At 52.6% G+C, this 16,090-nt stretch overlaps 1 protein-coding gene across 6 annotated transcripts in view; it reads right to left on the bottom strand.

Annotated features, from left to right (window-relative positions):
- Nucleotides 1-16,090, bottom strand: part of Tet (Ten-Eleven Translocation (TET) family protein) — a 213,772-nt gene that overhangs the window by 81,615 nt on the left and 116,067 nt on the right. For 4 of the 6 annotated variants that reach the window (XM_084588460.1, XM_084588461.1, XM_084588457.1 and 1 more), the window contains exon 3: nucleotides 188-265. In XM_084588460.1, coding sequence (XP_084444586.1) covers nucleotides 188-265 — 78 coding nt within the window. Of the gene's footprint in view, nucleotides 1-187; nucleotides 266-372; nucleotides 540-16,090 lie in introns of those variants that run through there. The other 2 variants (XM_084588463.1, XM_084588462.1) reach the window with 1 other exon arrangement.

Genomic DNA, 16,090 nt, shown 5'->3' on the forward strand with positions numbered 1-16,090 from the left:
GAGCAGATCGCCGCCGCTTGTTACTACACAGCACTACGTCGCACACGTTGAGCCCAAGCAGCAAGACGATCCTCATGCGTTTCTCTTGTTTAGTAAATGCATTCATGCTAGTTCATGCTCATTTCTGACGCGTGCAAGCGGCGTGCTCACGGCAAACACGTGTGAATGAATTTGACTAAGAGCTCACCTGTTGCATATTTTTATTTTCATCTGGTGTGCCCCGGCGCCTTTCATGCATCTGATGCATCATCTTCTCATAGCGCTCCTGCAGAGAAAAGGAAAAACAATATTAGTAACTTCGCGTGGAACATGACTCAGCGTGACAAGCTTCGCACTCGGCGGGCATTGGAGGGAGAAAAACAAGCCGCATACTTGTCGCATAGTGTCGCGCTACTCGAGAGCTTCGGAAAGGACATCCTTGCATACTACCGCGATACCCTCCGATCGATCGGATATGGAATGAGCGGTACGAGGAAATCTCGCTAACGGGGAAAAAATAAAACGGCCCCTCGGGCGCGCGGGTACAGCAAGCGGCCCCCGCAGCGCCTTACCAAAGCGTTTCGAGATGGCGCCACCACCCCGTCAATGCATGGAGTGCCGTCACCCTCGCCCGCGGCTCGTAGCGTTCACTCTCTCCGGCCCGACGAAGGCTGCACGTCTTTTGCTTACTAGCGGTAGTTTGCTGCGTTCGTACAATATGCAGCGCGAGTACGCTCTAAAACGACTTTGGAAGCAATGCTTCAAGCGAGTAGCTATAAGACGTTTTAGTCGCAAACTCTGGAATGGGTGCAAATCCAAAAATACGCCCGCGAAAGGATTTCACGAAAGAACTTGAAAAACAGTTAGAGCACATGCTTGTGCCCCCAACTCGTACTTCGTCCCACAATTTTTTGCAAGGAAACACGTAGCTCGATGTACCTGTAAACTGGCCACGCTCAGCGTGACTAGAGAACACACCTTATGGGCAAGAGCTTCCACCCATTCAAGCAGAGGTCGCCGCCCGCATAGCCTCTCATTCTGTCGTCCTTTGCCCAGCGTGCAGGTGTTGTTTCTGCTTATATTCTGCTTCATTCCCTCACAGGAGCGCGCATACAAAAGTGTGGCCGGCTTACCGTAAATGACGGACGCATATGGCGTTGCTAACGAAGTCACAATGTTCCTCGAAATATTTCTGCCTAGGCCACTTCTACAGGACCAGTAGGCTTTCCTTTGTTATTGTTAGTAGTTTCTTTTTTTTTTTTTTTTCTAGAGCTGCTCACCCGGCTGGTTGTACAGGCTAGTACAATGCATTTAGGAGAAAATTCGAACGTAGAGCACATTTCATAGATAGGTTTATACGGTTAAACGTGCCAAACAGACTCAGGCTATGATGGACGCTTTCGACCACCTAGGGTTCTTTAGCGTTCATTGACATCACATAGCACACGGGGGCGCCTTGCTATTAGTCTCAATCGAAAAGCGGCCGCCGCGGCCACGATTTGACTCCGCGTCACTGGGTTCAACAGTCAAGCGCTCTGACCACTAGAGCACATTCAGTCAGGGAGGAATTAAGAGAGCAATTGCGCTCGTTAGCATACACCTGGACGACTGCACGGGCTGCCAACTAGAGGTTTGTGTGGGCATTAAAGAACTCAAGCCTTTCGACTAAGAAAGACTTCAACGCAAAGTGTGACACGGTTTGCTTTCGGCACTCAGAGACTTTTCAACAATTCCAGTTCGCCCCTCAACACGCGGAAAGTACACGCAAATAAGGCGGCGTTCCATGATGCCACTTGTAAAAGACGCGTCACGGGGCATTTATACCCAAACATGCACCGCCCTGTGGACGGTCGCAATCAAAGCCAGTCGCCTGGTTCGAACACTTCCGATCCCGCTTGGCCCCTGTGTGGGCTGCGATTAGTTCTCAACTCGAAACGAACGAACGTTCTTCGCCCGCCGCACATGGTCAGGTACAGCGAGTACACGTATAGAGTAGGTATAACAACAGTGTCACCAGTAAGAAATAGGGCAGCGACTTCAGTGGCACAGAACAACGGCTACGTAAGTCCCATATGTTGCTCTGAAGCATTACATTACTTTTTTTTTTCTTTCGCAGTCACTGCAACTGCGAAAGAAAAAAATGTTTCTATAGGAACAGAAAGAGAGGATGATATGACACCTGTCATATGCTTGCTGTTTCAATCTTTTGGTTTCACTTTTGTTTGCTCGGTTTTCACCCCATCCTCATTTACGTTGGTTAAAATGAAAATTAAGTGCAGTTGCTAGTTTGCACTAGTGTCTTGTGCTGTCCCTTTGTAATTCGTTAGTGCACCTTCACTTTATTATCACTATCGCAATGTTTCAGCTCTACCCGAGGACGTCCATTCTGCACCATCACCTCTCAAGGGTGAGGTGCCTTCACACCTCCAGAGCTTAGAACTTGCTGCGGTCCTAGGGAGCCTCAGTGCACCGCTGAGAAACAGGACTGTGCACTTCTGACGACTGGGACGACAACTCAAGTGCTGCGTGCTTAGCTTTCAGCGCACCACAGCTGGCACCAGAAAAAATGCCCTTGCGTTAAAGAAAATCAATACGACGGCGAACGGAAACACTGACGCATCAGAATTGAGGGAGGAATGTGAAAGGGGGCCGGCGACAGAGCCGCCCCGGGGCGCCCGCTAGCCTGCTTATCGAGCTTCAAAAAAAGACAAGATGGCGGAAATGTGGCGTAAGAAACGGAAGCGGAAATGAGGTTCCCGAAAGTGTTCGCGCCCGCTGCGAGGCAGGAGGAAGATACCGGCGGGAGGGGATGCCTGAGCCGGAAGGTCAGGAGGCGAGTGGAGAGAGGGTCAAGTTATTCCTCCTCTCCGCATTTCCCCTGCCGGTGTATTCCATGAGAGGAAGGAATATCGATCAGAAATTCGGGGAACCAGATCTTCATGCCGTGCCTGCCCACAACTGCACGCTTGGGTGTGAGCGCGCCCGCCGCCCTCTTCTAGCGTGCGCCAGCTGCTGACGGCCGTCCCTTATGCAGCATGTGAACTGTTCAAATCACACGCGCGTTTTTTTTTTTTTTTTTTTTAATAATTTTCCTGGCTCCGTTCATGAAAGGCACCACGCCGGTTTCTGTCCGATGGACAGTACCGTAGGCGGCGGCGATTATGAACGCAACTGAAAATGCAGGGAGGAAGTGAAGGAAGTTTTCAAGAACACGACACGAAGATGGCGATGCGTTCGTTCCGTGGGGAGGCGGTTACAAACCTACGAACGCCAACCAAACGAACGGAGTATCGGGAACAACTGGCAGCGCGCCAAGGAGCACGTGCGAGGAACCTGCCACAGAGTCTACAAACAAGTACCTTCGGAACGCCCGCTGCGTTATTTGTACACATTCACATGCATGTATAAACATGATGTCTGCATCCAGCCTTGCGAGTACTGAAATAAGCGGCCACGACGGAAGGCAACGAAACACAGGGGGGCGTGGAGTAACTAAGCCAAAATTCCCTTGAAAAAGCAAGCAGGGGGAAAAAAAAAATCAGGAGTCTTGTTGCGTTGCTCTTCTTTTTCCAAATACAATTCTGCTGTTAACCAAACGAGCGTTATAGGCTCTTGCGTAAAACTAATGATCGATACAAGGTGGTCATTTCTCAAGCAGCCCGGAGCCGAGCGGCGTAGCAGACGATAGGGGCGGAACGGAAACGGCTAGAATGCGTTGATCAGTGCCGCCATCTAGAAGGTAGTTGTGGAAGCTGTAGCGTAAGACTACATGCGAGACTGTCAGCTGTGATTCTAGCAGCAAAGAACTCGTGTTTCCGTAACGTCAATAGCATTAGCCCGGATGTTCTTTTTTTTTTTTTTTGATGTAGTATGTGCACGATTCTAACGCACATCTTTTTTTTTAAAAAAAAAGCACTCAAATCTGCGTGCGCATTGAATTGGACTCAAAAACTTTAACGAAACTGGGCATTTTTCTTTAGGGGCACAGAATATAACTGCGTTACAATATGGGAGCGTTATAACTGTAAATAGGTACTTCTTCAGAGTTCGTGCTATAGCGAGCAACAAACAAGTGCGAGTATTCACAGTTTGCGTGAGCTGTTCGTACAGGAGAGCCGTACAATACTTCAAAATTATCGTGTGTGTGTGTGTGTGTGTGTGTGTGTGTGTGTGTGTGTGTGTGTGTGTGTGTGTGTGTGTGTGTGTGTGTGTGTGTGTGTGTGTGTGTGTGTGTGTGTGTGTGTGTGTGTGTGTGTGTGTGTGTGTGTGTGTGTGTGTGTGTGTGTGTGTGTGTGTGTGTGTGTGTGTGTGTGTTATTCACCTAACTACTACTATTGGCTGGTAAAAGGGGGGATGCGACCAGGGGCACACGTCGGCAAGGAATGCGGTCACGTGGGGGTTAAGCAATGCGCGGCAACCATTCATTCGACCCAATTGCCGCAGCGTGCTTACATCTTGTACGAGACAAAAAGAGGCTTCTCTTTCCTGTCGAAGATGCAGCTCTCATTTCTTTCGCCCTTTCGCTGACAGCAATTCTCTTCTTTCCTCTGAGTCTCTCAGACAGCGGGGTGCACTCCCGGTGAGTGACGTCATTTTGACGTCAGACGACAAGCCCGACAGACCGCGTGGAGGTGTTTCCCGGCTGAGGCGCCCCAGGCGAAGCGCGGCTCGCGTTATTTTTTTTTTTTTTTTTCTTTTTCTTCGCCGCCGCCGCCACCGCTCGCTTTCACTCTTCTAGGGCAGCCGCCGACGGCACCGCGTCTGCTCCCCTCCACACAGGCACTTTATCCCGCCTTTCCCCGACGCCCCAGTCGACACAAGCCGGAGCGGAGCGCCCATTAAAAATGAGCAAGACAGGCGCGCTACACGCAGTCCGCCGGGAAAGGAGGGCCGAAGAATGGCTGTGCGATGATCGTCTCCTCGACGTGCCGTTGTTTATGAGCGAGCCCGCAGAAGGCGGCCAAACCGGCCAAAATAACCCGCAGTCACCGAAACTTGGCTCTCTCTTATTGCCCAGGTCTTTGCTTCCTCCGACCGTTGCGTTTTATTTCAGTCTTTCTTTCATTGCTCGTATCAATGCGATAGCATTTAAGCTGCCATCGAGGGGGTAACCTAGCGTTCAGTGTGAGGCGATTTCCTTACTGGCCGTAAGTTTAGATGTCACCGCTGCCATGACATCAGAACCGATCACTTTATACGGCCAAATTCGAAAATGGGCCAACACCCCAAGAAGTGGGTCGAAAATTTGGTGGACTAAGACGAATTAGCGGGAAGGTTGATGTGGTCGTAATAGTAAAATCCATCAAGCTACTCAAAATTTTGGAATTAAGACGGATTAAAAGGTGTATGTGATAATCCGTCAATTTAACCCAATGGAAGTCCTACAACGTTCGAGAAACAGGTGAATCATGCATCTACATTTGTCATCGCATTAATGCCTGAAGAAAATGCTTAGAAAGCCCTTAAGTTGTTGGCTTTTTTTTTTTTTTTTTTTTTCCGTAGCGGTTCATATTTACTAAGAGGTGTGTGGAGCACGCTCTGCGGAAGTATAGGATAGGTGCCCACGGTTGGCGATGCACTCCTAAACAGCCGCGAAGAACGAACACTGATGTAAAGAGGTTTTTAGCTCTAAATTGCTGCTCTCGCTAGTAGTTTCTTCTTTTTTTCTCTCACTAGTAGCTGTAAAGGGGTGTTGGCAGGCACGAAATTCTAGCTGCCACCAACAAGGAACAAGCCACGATGAACTACTAATGCATATACGAAGAGTTACTGCAATTGCATAGCAACAGAAAATAAAATCTTCCACGGGATAGTTTAGAAGAAAAAAAAAGTTCAGAGAAAAAAAATCGCTAACGTTGCCGCTCCTACACACACAGCCTCGGCGAATAGACAAAAACTAAAGCAACTCATCGTTTTCCAATGATCGCCAATTCTTCGAAAGAGGCGGGAAAAGTGGATGCCGATTCTAACAGGGGAGGGTTGGATAACAAAAACAGATCGCTGTGCACGAGGGTAAACCGAACGGCACAGACCTTATTCGAAGGGTTTGAAATGGGCGCCCAGCGAGCTGCCAAACGCGCCGACGATTCGCTTCCTTCAGTCGCTTTCGCAGCTGGTAGCTTTGGCAGCGATCGCCCAAGCAGAAAACTCGCCCGCCCGCAATTCCGCTTTCCATATTTGGACTACGTCAAGGTCGGCCATATACGATGACGGCAGGGTCTAACAATTCTGCTCGCGCCCAGCAGCTGCTTGACTGTTAAACACATCTGCTACCAGACTAGTCGGTTGCGTGTAGAGTAATTCGGGATGAAATAAAACGGTTGCGACACAAAAGCTGTCAACGTAAATTGTTTTGAGGTAATATCATGACGACGGCCTTTGGGACTGGGGCTGCGGCGTGGAGCATACAATAGGCACCGTCATCATAACTTTCACGTCTCTCTGTCCTTGCTGGCGCATACAATCAAAACACACGCTCGCACGCATTCGTGCGCGCAGAGGTACATACACCTTGGCTCAACAAAAACGCTGCTCTTCGCCACACTGAAACCTCGAACAGACTGGCGCCAGAAGCACAAAGATGCAGAAGACAAATGCCCCGATCAATACTACGGTCTGCGCGCGTTTCAAGTAAATTCGACTGAAAAAAAAAAAAAGAAAAAAAAAACGTTAATGTCAACACCGGTGTGCGTGGATAAAATACCCCGCTGAAATAAAACGAAGAAAAACAAGCGAAAAAAAAAACAAACAAAAAAAAAAGACTGCACCGCCAGGCAGAATGGGAAATGAGAGCATATGCTACATTGGACGAAACCACGTGATGCGCGCTCAGCAGGGAGAAGAGAGCTTCCACACCGCAGAAGAGGAAGCGATGCTCGACGGCGCCGGAGAATGCAAAGGGAGAGGGCGTAGCGAGGAGCAGCCGCTTCGGGCAGAGGAGGACAAGGGACGGAGAAAGGAAACGCCGTGGGAACGAATCTCCAAGGATTTTTGACCCGTGAGACAGATACGGGGGCAGGTGATGGCGGCTTTTCTTCGACGCAGAAGTGGATGGGTACAAGGCGCTTTTAACTTTCGGTTGTGTGTGCGTGGTAAAAAGAAGGGGCGTATGGCTACGCGCCCCGAAGTGCTGCTCTCCCAGCGGTTGTGACCCCGCAGAGATGCGAAAGGCGCCCGCGAATCAGTACAACGTGGTCATTTGCGAGCACAGCGGCGAGGCTGGATGGGCACCTGGGGCAAACACCGCTCTTCTGCGGCTTCAGTGTGTATGCGAGGAGACGAGAAATAGCCGCGACTGGGGAAGGCACCTTGAACCGTTGATTACCGCGAATCCGCGCACATGCAAGAAGGCGAACGCCTTCGCTAAACGAGCGCTTGTGATTCCACTCGCCAGGGTCGGCGTGGAATTGTTATGGGAGTTAAACGCTAACTCATTACAATAAAAAAAAAAAAAAATATGCGAGCATAGCGACCTCATCGGGAAGTCGCGACAAATCCCGGAGCCTGACCCCATGAGCGTAGAAAGGTTCCGAATGGATCGCCGCTTTTGGGTTGTGACAGTGCATTCGCAACAGCGGTACTATACGCGCCACGTGCAATGCAACGGCAGAAGACACCGCGGGGCGGGCACCGTCGCGACTGAGCACACAGGTCTTGACGCACCAAGGTCGGCAGGGCCGCATGAGTTGGCAGCAGCGAGGTACCCGGGCAGCAGCGATCGATGGCCGCTTATTGGCCCTCGTCTTGACGGAATCGATATGAATGTCGATACACGGCGGTGAGAGGGGGGGGGGGGGGGGGGGGGGGGGGGGGGCGCAAAGGGCGCAGAGTCAGCGCGCCGCTGGGTGCCCATTGATTTTTTGCCCTATCGATCCGGGAACGGGCACATCGCTGCCGCCACCAGCGCCTGGCACTGGTAGCTGGGATGACCTCCGGCGGGCCCTGCACCTGCCCATAATCTCGCCATGCGCGCGAGCAGCGACAAATGGCTGTGCCAACGCCATCTTGCACGCACCGGCCGTTCAGAAGAGTGTTTGAGACGAACAGCGGCTGAATTTCCCGTTTTACACCATCGTGCTGAGGAGCAATCTGGTAAGCGTTTCGAGCCGGAGTGCAGGCGCACAGCATTACTTATGCACTGTCCGGTAACACGGGCCTTGACTTGAACGTTGCAAAGATCCGACACCGACCTACGAACAAGCGCCGCTCAGGCCGATGGGTGTCGCGCAAAAAGAACCCTCTCCAATGAGCACCGCGAACAGCAGGCTCTCCTCGCCCAGCGCGGGGCACGCGTAATTCCAGCTCAGAGAACGCCCTCTCGCACAGGACCCTCCGAGAATGGAAGAGGTGGCGGCGGTGGTGCTCCGACCCTATCGAAGGCTCGTACCCCACGCGGGGCATCGATCCGAGAGGCCAGCCAGCGGCGAGCTCGGCTTTCCCCTCGGTCGCACTGGTGGCCCGCTCCGAGCCACACACTGTAATAGTGTATCCGAAGCGCACAGCGGCGCAGCTTCGCTGGAGACAAGAAACGCCTTCTGGTGGTGCAAGCGTTTTCGGGACATGCCTGCCTACGCCGACGAAAATACCACCCGGGCCGCAACTGTAAATCGACACTGAACTTGAGGTTCTTGGTGGCAAGGGGGAGGAAGGGGGGGGGGGGGGGATTAAGGAATATGAAGAATTGGAGGGCACAGCCCTATAACTGTCTCCTAGTAGAATTTAGGGACCACCGCAACGGGGTTGTGCAGGGGAAGGGTAAGAGTGAGAGCGCTCGTATCCATGTTCCATGCGCATGTTTACTTGAACCTGGGATGTTTCGTTGCGCGTCCCAGGCTCCCCATCGCATATTTTGACTACGACACAGCAGCGCGTCTCTGCATGCCTGCTAAAGAGCGCACCATTCGGGAAGATGCCAGCGGGCTCTAAAGTTGTTATGCGGCTTCGTCGAACAGCGGGCTGTCACGCCACTTTCCCTGGATTCGAGTAAACGGAAAAGATGTTGGCGCAGCCGCAGACCACTGTCTCAAGTATGCTGCTTTCGCGGCAGCTATCACGCGCGGCCGAATTCGCGACGCTGGAGACCAGCGAGACGCCTAGCGAGTGGGCACGAGGGACTGTGTGTTCGCGCAGTGGAGCACGATGTTATGAAGGCGGCAGGCGAAGGCGCAATGGCTCGGCTGATTTGCAAGTCAAGCGCATGTCATTGGTGCAGCCCGCATGGGCGAAGGAAAATCGCGCTCCGGGAGCTGTGGGGACCAGCAGCCGGGCGCTGCCGCTCACGCCATCCTATTTCGATGCGCGCTCTTCCGATAGACGGAGGGACACCCTCCTCCTACTCTCTCCACCTCTCCCGCACCATGGTATGCGGCGGCCCATAAATGGATCTCCAGTACTGACGTCACACAAACGCGTGGAGCAGGAGGCGGTGGTGGAAACTGCGCGTGCAGCTGTCATTCCAGCGCGTTTCGGATTTATACCGCTATTGATTTCGAGGAATGAAATTCCCAAATCTCGGATTTGCTTTCTCCGCTCGCCCAGCCCTCCTTTTGTGAGTGGCGCGCGCAGGCTCACATGCATGCAGACACACACGCATACAGCGCGTTGTTTTGTGGAAGGATATGAGCAATGCTACGGCTTCTATTCGATCGGTCGTCTTTTTTTTTTTTTTCGTCCTTTCAGAGCACGTTTTCAACCGCAGTCGGCTTTGTGTGCGCTCGGTGGCGCGAGAGGAACGAATAGCGCCGCAGCAGAAAGCCGCCAAGGAAATATCTGGCCGCGCTGGCGGATTCTGCTTTGTTCGGCGCACGGCAGTGGAAAAGGAGGATAAGAGGAGCTGCCCGCTGAATGAGCCCGCCCGGTGCAGCCAATCCCTTCTCTCGCGCCTTTCTTTTTATCCGGATCCCGCAAATGACTGATCGATCGTGCACTTTAGGGGGTCAATCAGCCAGCACTGCAAAGAGCTTCGAGCGCGTGCCTTGCACTCTCGCAACTCCGCACTACGCAACAACCGTCCCTTCGGTGCTGATGGCCGCCCAGCATCGAAGAAAGCGTACAAGCAATAGCAACAATACTAGCTCTCATCTCTTCTTTCCTTGGCGGCCGTAAAAGAAATGCAAAATCAGTCTATTACGGGTGTCCTAGTATTGGCATAACAAATGAAATATCCTCGTGTGCAATTTATTCGAAGGAATAAAGCAGTGTATCTTGGAAATTATTCGAATCTAATACGTTAAGAACATTTACAATATTTTTCGAATGATCGACCTAAGGTTTGACTAAAGTCCATCGCGTTTTTCTTTCACGACTCCTTCGAAAAGACGGGACCAATCCACCCTGCGCGGGATGAAGAGTTCAGTACCACTACATACACGGCCTCTGAGGCTGGACGACGCAGCTAGGCGTTTAGCAACCTTGCCTTAATCTGCCAGACTCGCAGTTGGGACCGCTCGACACCTACCGCCATGCCTAAGATCGAACTCGCAACCTGCCACAAACGGAGATCGCGTAGAGAGCGCTACAACGTTTCCGTCAAAAACGGCAGCCGCCATCGATTGCCAAGAGGAAAAAAAAAAAAAAAAAAGAAAGAAAGAAATAAACGAAACAGGCAGTTTGGAGAAAGAGCGGCGCTTTTCTGAAAGGGGGAGACCTGGCGACGGGAATTGCTTTCCGAACCGGAACAGCGTCGAAGATCGACATGCATCCACTGAGGAGGAGCTTCAGCGGCTGCGGAGAGAGTTCGATGGAGAACGATATGGATGGAACGCCAATCGCTGACTCAGACTGCATGCACTCAGGACCACGCGCTGGCTGGATGCAAAACAGCGGAGCCATCCTCTTTCTCTGTGTACCAATGCGAACGGTGCGACAGGCTCAGCTAAGCGACCCAGGGGCCTTCGGATAAGACGGAACGCATCCCGGTGTGCGTCCATTCCTCTAAGTGTTCTGCTGCAGGCATGCGCAGCTCCTATACTGTCAAATTCGCCGAGGAACGCAGAAAAAGAGGAAGGAACGCTAGAGAGAGAAGGGGACACATAGCTTAATACACACTGAACTGCACCGCGGACATTATCCGGCAAACTGCTGAATGATATTCAATTCGGCGCGCTCGAGAAACAAGGATGCATTTCCATACAATCGAGCAAACACGTGGCACTAGCGAAACGGGTCCTTCGAGCAATGTAGATCCTTGCAACGTACGCGCGGTCTTCGCTTTAAGTATATGCTTTTTTTTTTCTTTTTTTTTTCTTTTTTTTTGCCCGTGCGCACCCAAGGCGGACGTGTCTTTAACAGCAGCGTTTGGGGATTCATGGCGCAGCGTGTATGGCTGCGACCTTGGAGCGCAGCCATAGTACACGGGCATGCCAGGCAGGTTCTCCTGGAGGCAGCCATTTCCACGCTATTTTAAGGCGAAAGCCTTCATAGGCTCATGGAACGAAATCCCGTGCGCGAGAGCTGTGCGCGAGACGTGTTCTTGTCTAGCGTTCTTGCCATCTGCGACCCCACACTTAGCGCGCGCCAAGGAACGCAGGAGCGATGGTGTACCGTCCATACTCACAGTGAGACAGATACTGCGCTTTCCTTTCCTGTAAACCAATTATAATTATACCTATGTAGCACTGCCACAAACGCCGACAAGAGGCAAACGACGAGAAGCAAATAACAGAGGAAGGGCAGGCTTTCGCCATTCTCCTCTTAAGAGACATCTAATAGACCGCCTAATTTTTTACAGTATGCTGGCGACAATTACTTACTTTACTGGTGTACGCCACTGCATATCTTTTTATTTTTTTTAGCTAAACTGGACACGAAAAGTCTCTTTAGCGAGGGACTATTCATCCTCGCGAAAGTCCCCGGATCTCTCAATATACCGCAATACCACGCCGGCACAATATACCACAAAACTACCGTACATGCGTCGGTCATTACAGACGTCTTTTCCCCGCAGTGGGTGCAGTCACGCTGATGACCGTATCATACAATGAGATACATTTACAAACGTAACGTAAAATAGCATGCTGTTTGCTGCTTTCATTGCACGAAACACGAAAGGCGGCGGTGCAAGGAGTGAGCGAACATAGAAGGTGAACTCCGTTCGTGAGCCGTAATCACTAGATTGCCGCGACACGCAGGCAACCAACCTGTGAACGTCACCAGCCGCAACATCAGCGTAACTGACGTAACTGATTCGCCTGCCCAACTGTCTAGGTGCCGCGCTCCATCTGCCGTTCACCCCTACTCGAGGACGATTCGTTGCCGAGCGCCTACCGAGCGAGCTGCCTCCAAATGTCCAGTCCGCCTTAGGACACATTTCATTTCTGCGGTCGATTGTCGACGCAAGCCCGCTAGTGCCCTCTGTGCACGAACAGCTTAACCTCTGCACCGCGTTCTTCCTCGGGTGAGGGCGATGGGGCCGCGCGGGGCCCGACAAGGAGAAGCCGGCGATATTGAAAACAGAGATGGATCGATACTTCCGAGAACGTGGCACGCGACAACCGCACGCGGGGACTTAGCGGGGGCTGAGTGCTGGGAGGAAGGCCGACGCGGGTGGGGGCGGGCAGGAGGCGCCGTCAAAGCCCGCGCCGGACGACAGAAGAACAAAAGGGAGCCTGGTTTCGCACCAAAAAGAGAAGAGACAAAGGGAAAGCCTGGCGCGTTTCCCACTCCGCTTCTGAATGGTAATGACCTTATTTCGAAGCCTCGCGCCCTGTTTCCTTCGCGGAGCGCGCCTCCTCCTCTCTGCTCCTCCTCCTCACGACGCAACCGGCAGCTCCGGGATTCTTTTCCGTCCGCGACGGCAGTGGGACTAGCCGGCACCAGGCGTGCTCTCTTCCACGAGCCGTGGAGAAACGTGCGTGCGTCCGTGGCCGGGTCAATTGACAGTCACAATAAGAACAGTGCACGTGCGCTTGCATAACGACGCGTTGTGTGGACGCTTGTCCTTTGTAAAACCGCTTGCGCGCATCGGGACCACGCGAGCTCGGTTTACACGCGCACGCAAGCGAGACTACCGCAACGGGCGTCGACGGAACTTGCTTTTCTTTTTAGGTGCCGCGTGCGCACAAATCTAGGCGCGCATTTCTGGGCGCTGCTGTCGCTTGGCTGTAGGCTTTACAAGCCCAATAAGACATCGCCGGCAAATTAACGAGCGTGGAGCCAATGAATAAATATTAAAACGAATTGTACAGGCATACACGATTTTGTACGGTACTTAAGGAGATCACACCGGCCACGTACCTTCATAGCAGCGCAGCTTATATGCGATAGCCTTCTCGTGAAACTTCATTATTTGGGTTTAATTGTGCGAGATGGACAGCCGATGCACCCAAGAACGAGAAGAAAAAAATATGGGGGGGGGGGGGGGGGGTCTGCACTAAGATCACTCGTTATTTGAATGCATTTAGTTGTGGCTGTTGGCCAGCGACAGGCCGTGGCGATGAGTCCAGACAACGCCAGGAGCGCGGAAGACTGACCAGCCCTTCGCGCTCGTGTCGACCAGAAACCATTCACAAACAGCCGAATGAGATGAAGATATACGACTTCGGCGAGGAGCTAGTTAGATCTCAAAGCAACACTATATCGAGTGGGGCACCGATTCATCACTACGCGTCGTCTAACATCACCACAGTAATGAGCAACAACGGCGGCCAAACGGTGACACCTTCCCATCCTCGGTCTATCTTTCCGTGCCTGCGTCGACCCTTGCAGGGCCGACCTCCACCCACCTCGCAAGATTTGTAGCGACAAGCGGCCACAATTTTCACAATAAACTTTGCCGGCGAACGTCACGCAACATTAACCTTGCAAGTGTCTGGTGGTACAGCCCTTTAGGCTTAACCGACATCTATGCAAAGGTGACAACATACACCGTTAACGTCAACGCCGGCTGACAGCTGCAGCGGAGTACCCACAGCCCGAAGCAACGGTTCCTGAAACTGAGCACATTCGTGTTTTGTTTTTATCTGCCACCAAAGAGCAAACTGCCGGCATTGGCCATCGTCGCCATCATCGTCAAGTGACTGGAGGCAGCTTAGGCGATGTACAAATTTTCGAGCGACCGGGAACGGTCGCCGCACGTGTGGCACTCTTATTTATTCTTTTCGTCACCCTCAGTGGCGCGGTATCGACCGCCGGTGGGTTCGCAGCTCGAGCACGACAGCACCACCGCGTGGACCGATGCGATTCACGCGCGCAAGGGGATAAGAAACGGGCCGCCAAGATGAGGCACGGCGGAATGCGAAAGCCGCCGGGTGGCGGTATCGAACCAAGCAGAGAGAAGGGGGGTGCCCAGGAGAGGAGGAAAAAGCGTCGGGGACCGTCCATGAATTTTATGGCCCCCGGGCCGCCCGGTTGGCGGCGGCTCCGCTAGGCCGGCTCTGCGCCGCCGGAGCGCGCCCGTTGGGCCATTACGCCGATGCGCGTGACTAACCATTTCTATTGCGGGGGCCGTCTCCTAGAGGTATTATTAGACGCTGGCTCCTCCGACTTTCATTTGGCCCTTTCCCGACTCCGATCGCTCGTCTCCACTGCCACCCGCGGAGCCAGGTTACCTCTGACGTCACTGGCCCACTGTGCGCGAGTGTGTATACGAGTGCTATCTGGAACGGCCAGTGCTTATTCGTTCGTTGATTCCCGTTCGCTGCCGTGACAGTGCTCTCTACACTTTTCAGATGGTCTGATAACTCCCACTTTGTCTATAACAGAACACTGCTTACAAGGGTATGAATTCTATGCTTGCAAGCATTCAGTTTAGCACTACAGAGAACGAGGAGCAGAGGTGTACGGGCATAAGTAAACGAAGCACGCTTTTCCGTTTTGGCCAACCCTGTACAGTAATGTATAAACAGCCTCACAAAACAGCACCACTACAACACATCCGAATACAAAGCCGCTGAGGTTCGCAGTATACAAACGAAAGTGACCACCGGCGCAGCAAGTCGCCCTCGAAGTGTTGCGTCTAAAACACGCGCATAAGGGCGCTTTTGTGCAGCCGGGGCGAGCCATTTCTCACGCGTCCCGATCGAACGGCGGCCGGAGGGGGTTGTCTGTCGATGTCCGCGGCGGCCAGTGAAGGCCGTCCGCCTGCGGGGCCACTGGCTCCGTGGCCGCAGCCAGTCAGTAACCTGGCCGCAATTATCGCTCGTTGCCCAGAGGGCACGGACCGTATGGCCTTGAAAAGCGCAGCCGGACGGCTCCCCTAGGCGCGCGCCACTGCCAGCAACAAGCCCGATGCTTACCTGGCTGGCTGGCATGCCGGTGTTCATTGCGAATTGAAGAAGAACTGTAGCTTCCCAGATGCACCGTTGGCCAGCATAAGAGAAGCGCAAATTGACTGCTTGTTCTCTACTAGCTATAAACTCGGCAGACAGACATTGCGCGATTTACAAGGTCGGCCTACCGGCACTGGGACCGCTTTCCTACGAGCTGGATCTTAATGCAAACTGGCTCAAATCGCATGCCCAGTTCACAGGGCGTTCCTAGTTTCCTTGTCTCAGAATACGCAGAAGTGAACTTTATTTCTTAACCGTGGTTCACCGGCGCATCGTGTACATACAGTCGTCAGCACGGCTGTCTAGAGCGCTGGAGTGGTGTGCTGCGGAGCAAGTAAAGTGAGACATTAGAGAATTTTGGAATAGGACCACCCAAGGCTTGGGGCCCCCCAAGAAAATAGAGTGCCGCGGCGCAACGTGCGAGCCGACCGGCGAGTTTTAGAATAAGGGTTTTCCCGACGCAGCGGAGCCGGGCTTGCTTGCGTTCGTCGATTGCATCGTCCCGACGGTAAACCGTAATAAAGAATTTAAATATATAAAAGCGAACAAAGCTATTTTATTCATCAGAAAGTGCTCTTATTGTACAAAACTATCTCAAAACTACCGGTTAAAACCGTTTGTCAGACAAGACGAAATCGGCCAAAAGCATCCAGGCTGAACTATGAACCCTCATTTGAACCTTTCGGGCTTTCTGGCGTCTGGTCTCCAATGGCAACGATACAAGGCGAACTAGCTAAGTCTAACAGCTCGGTAAATCCGGAAGCAATCGGAAAATTTGGTGCGCTTTATCGATAAAATTTGGTGGTGCGGGCATCATGAGACATAGCACAAACTTCGTGCGCCTT

This window comes from Amblyomma maculatum, chromosome 1 (assembly GCF_055883805.1).
Source record: "Amblyomma maculatum isolate TAMU_Amacu chromosome 1, ASM5588380v1, whole genome shotgun sequence".
Taxonomy (NCBI): domain Eukaryota; kingdom Metazoa; phylum Arthropoda; class Arachnida; order Ixodida; family Ixodidae; genus Amblyomma; species Amblyomma maculatum.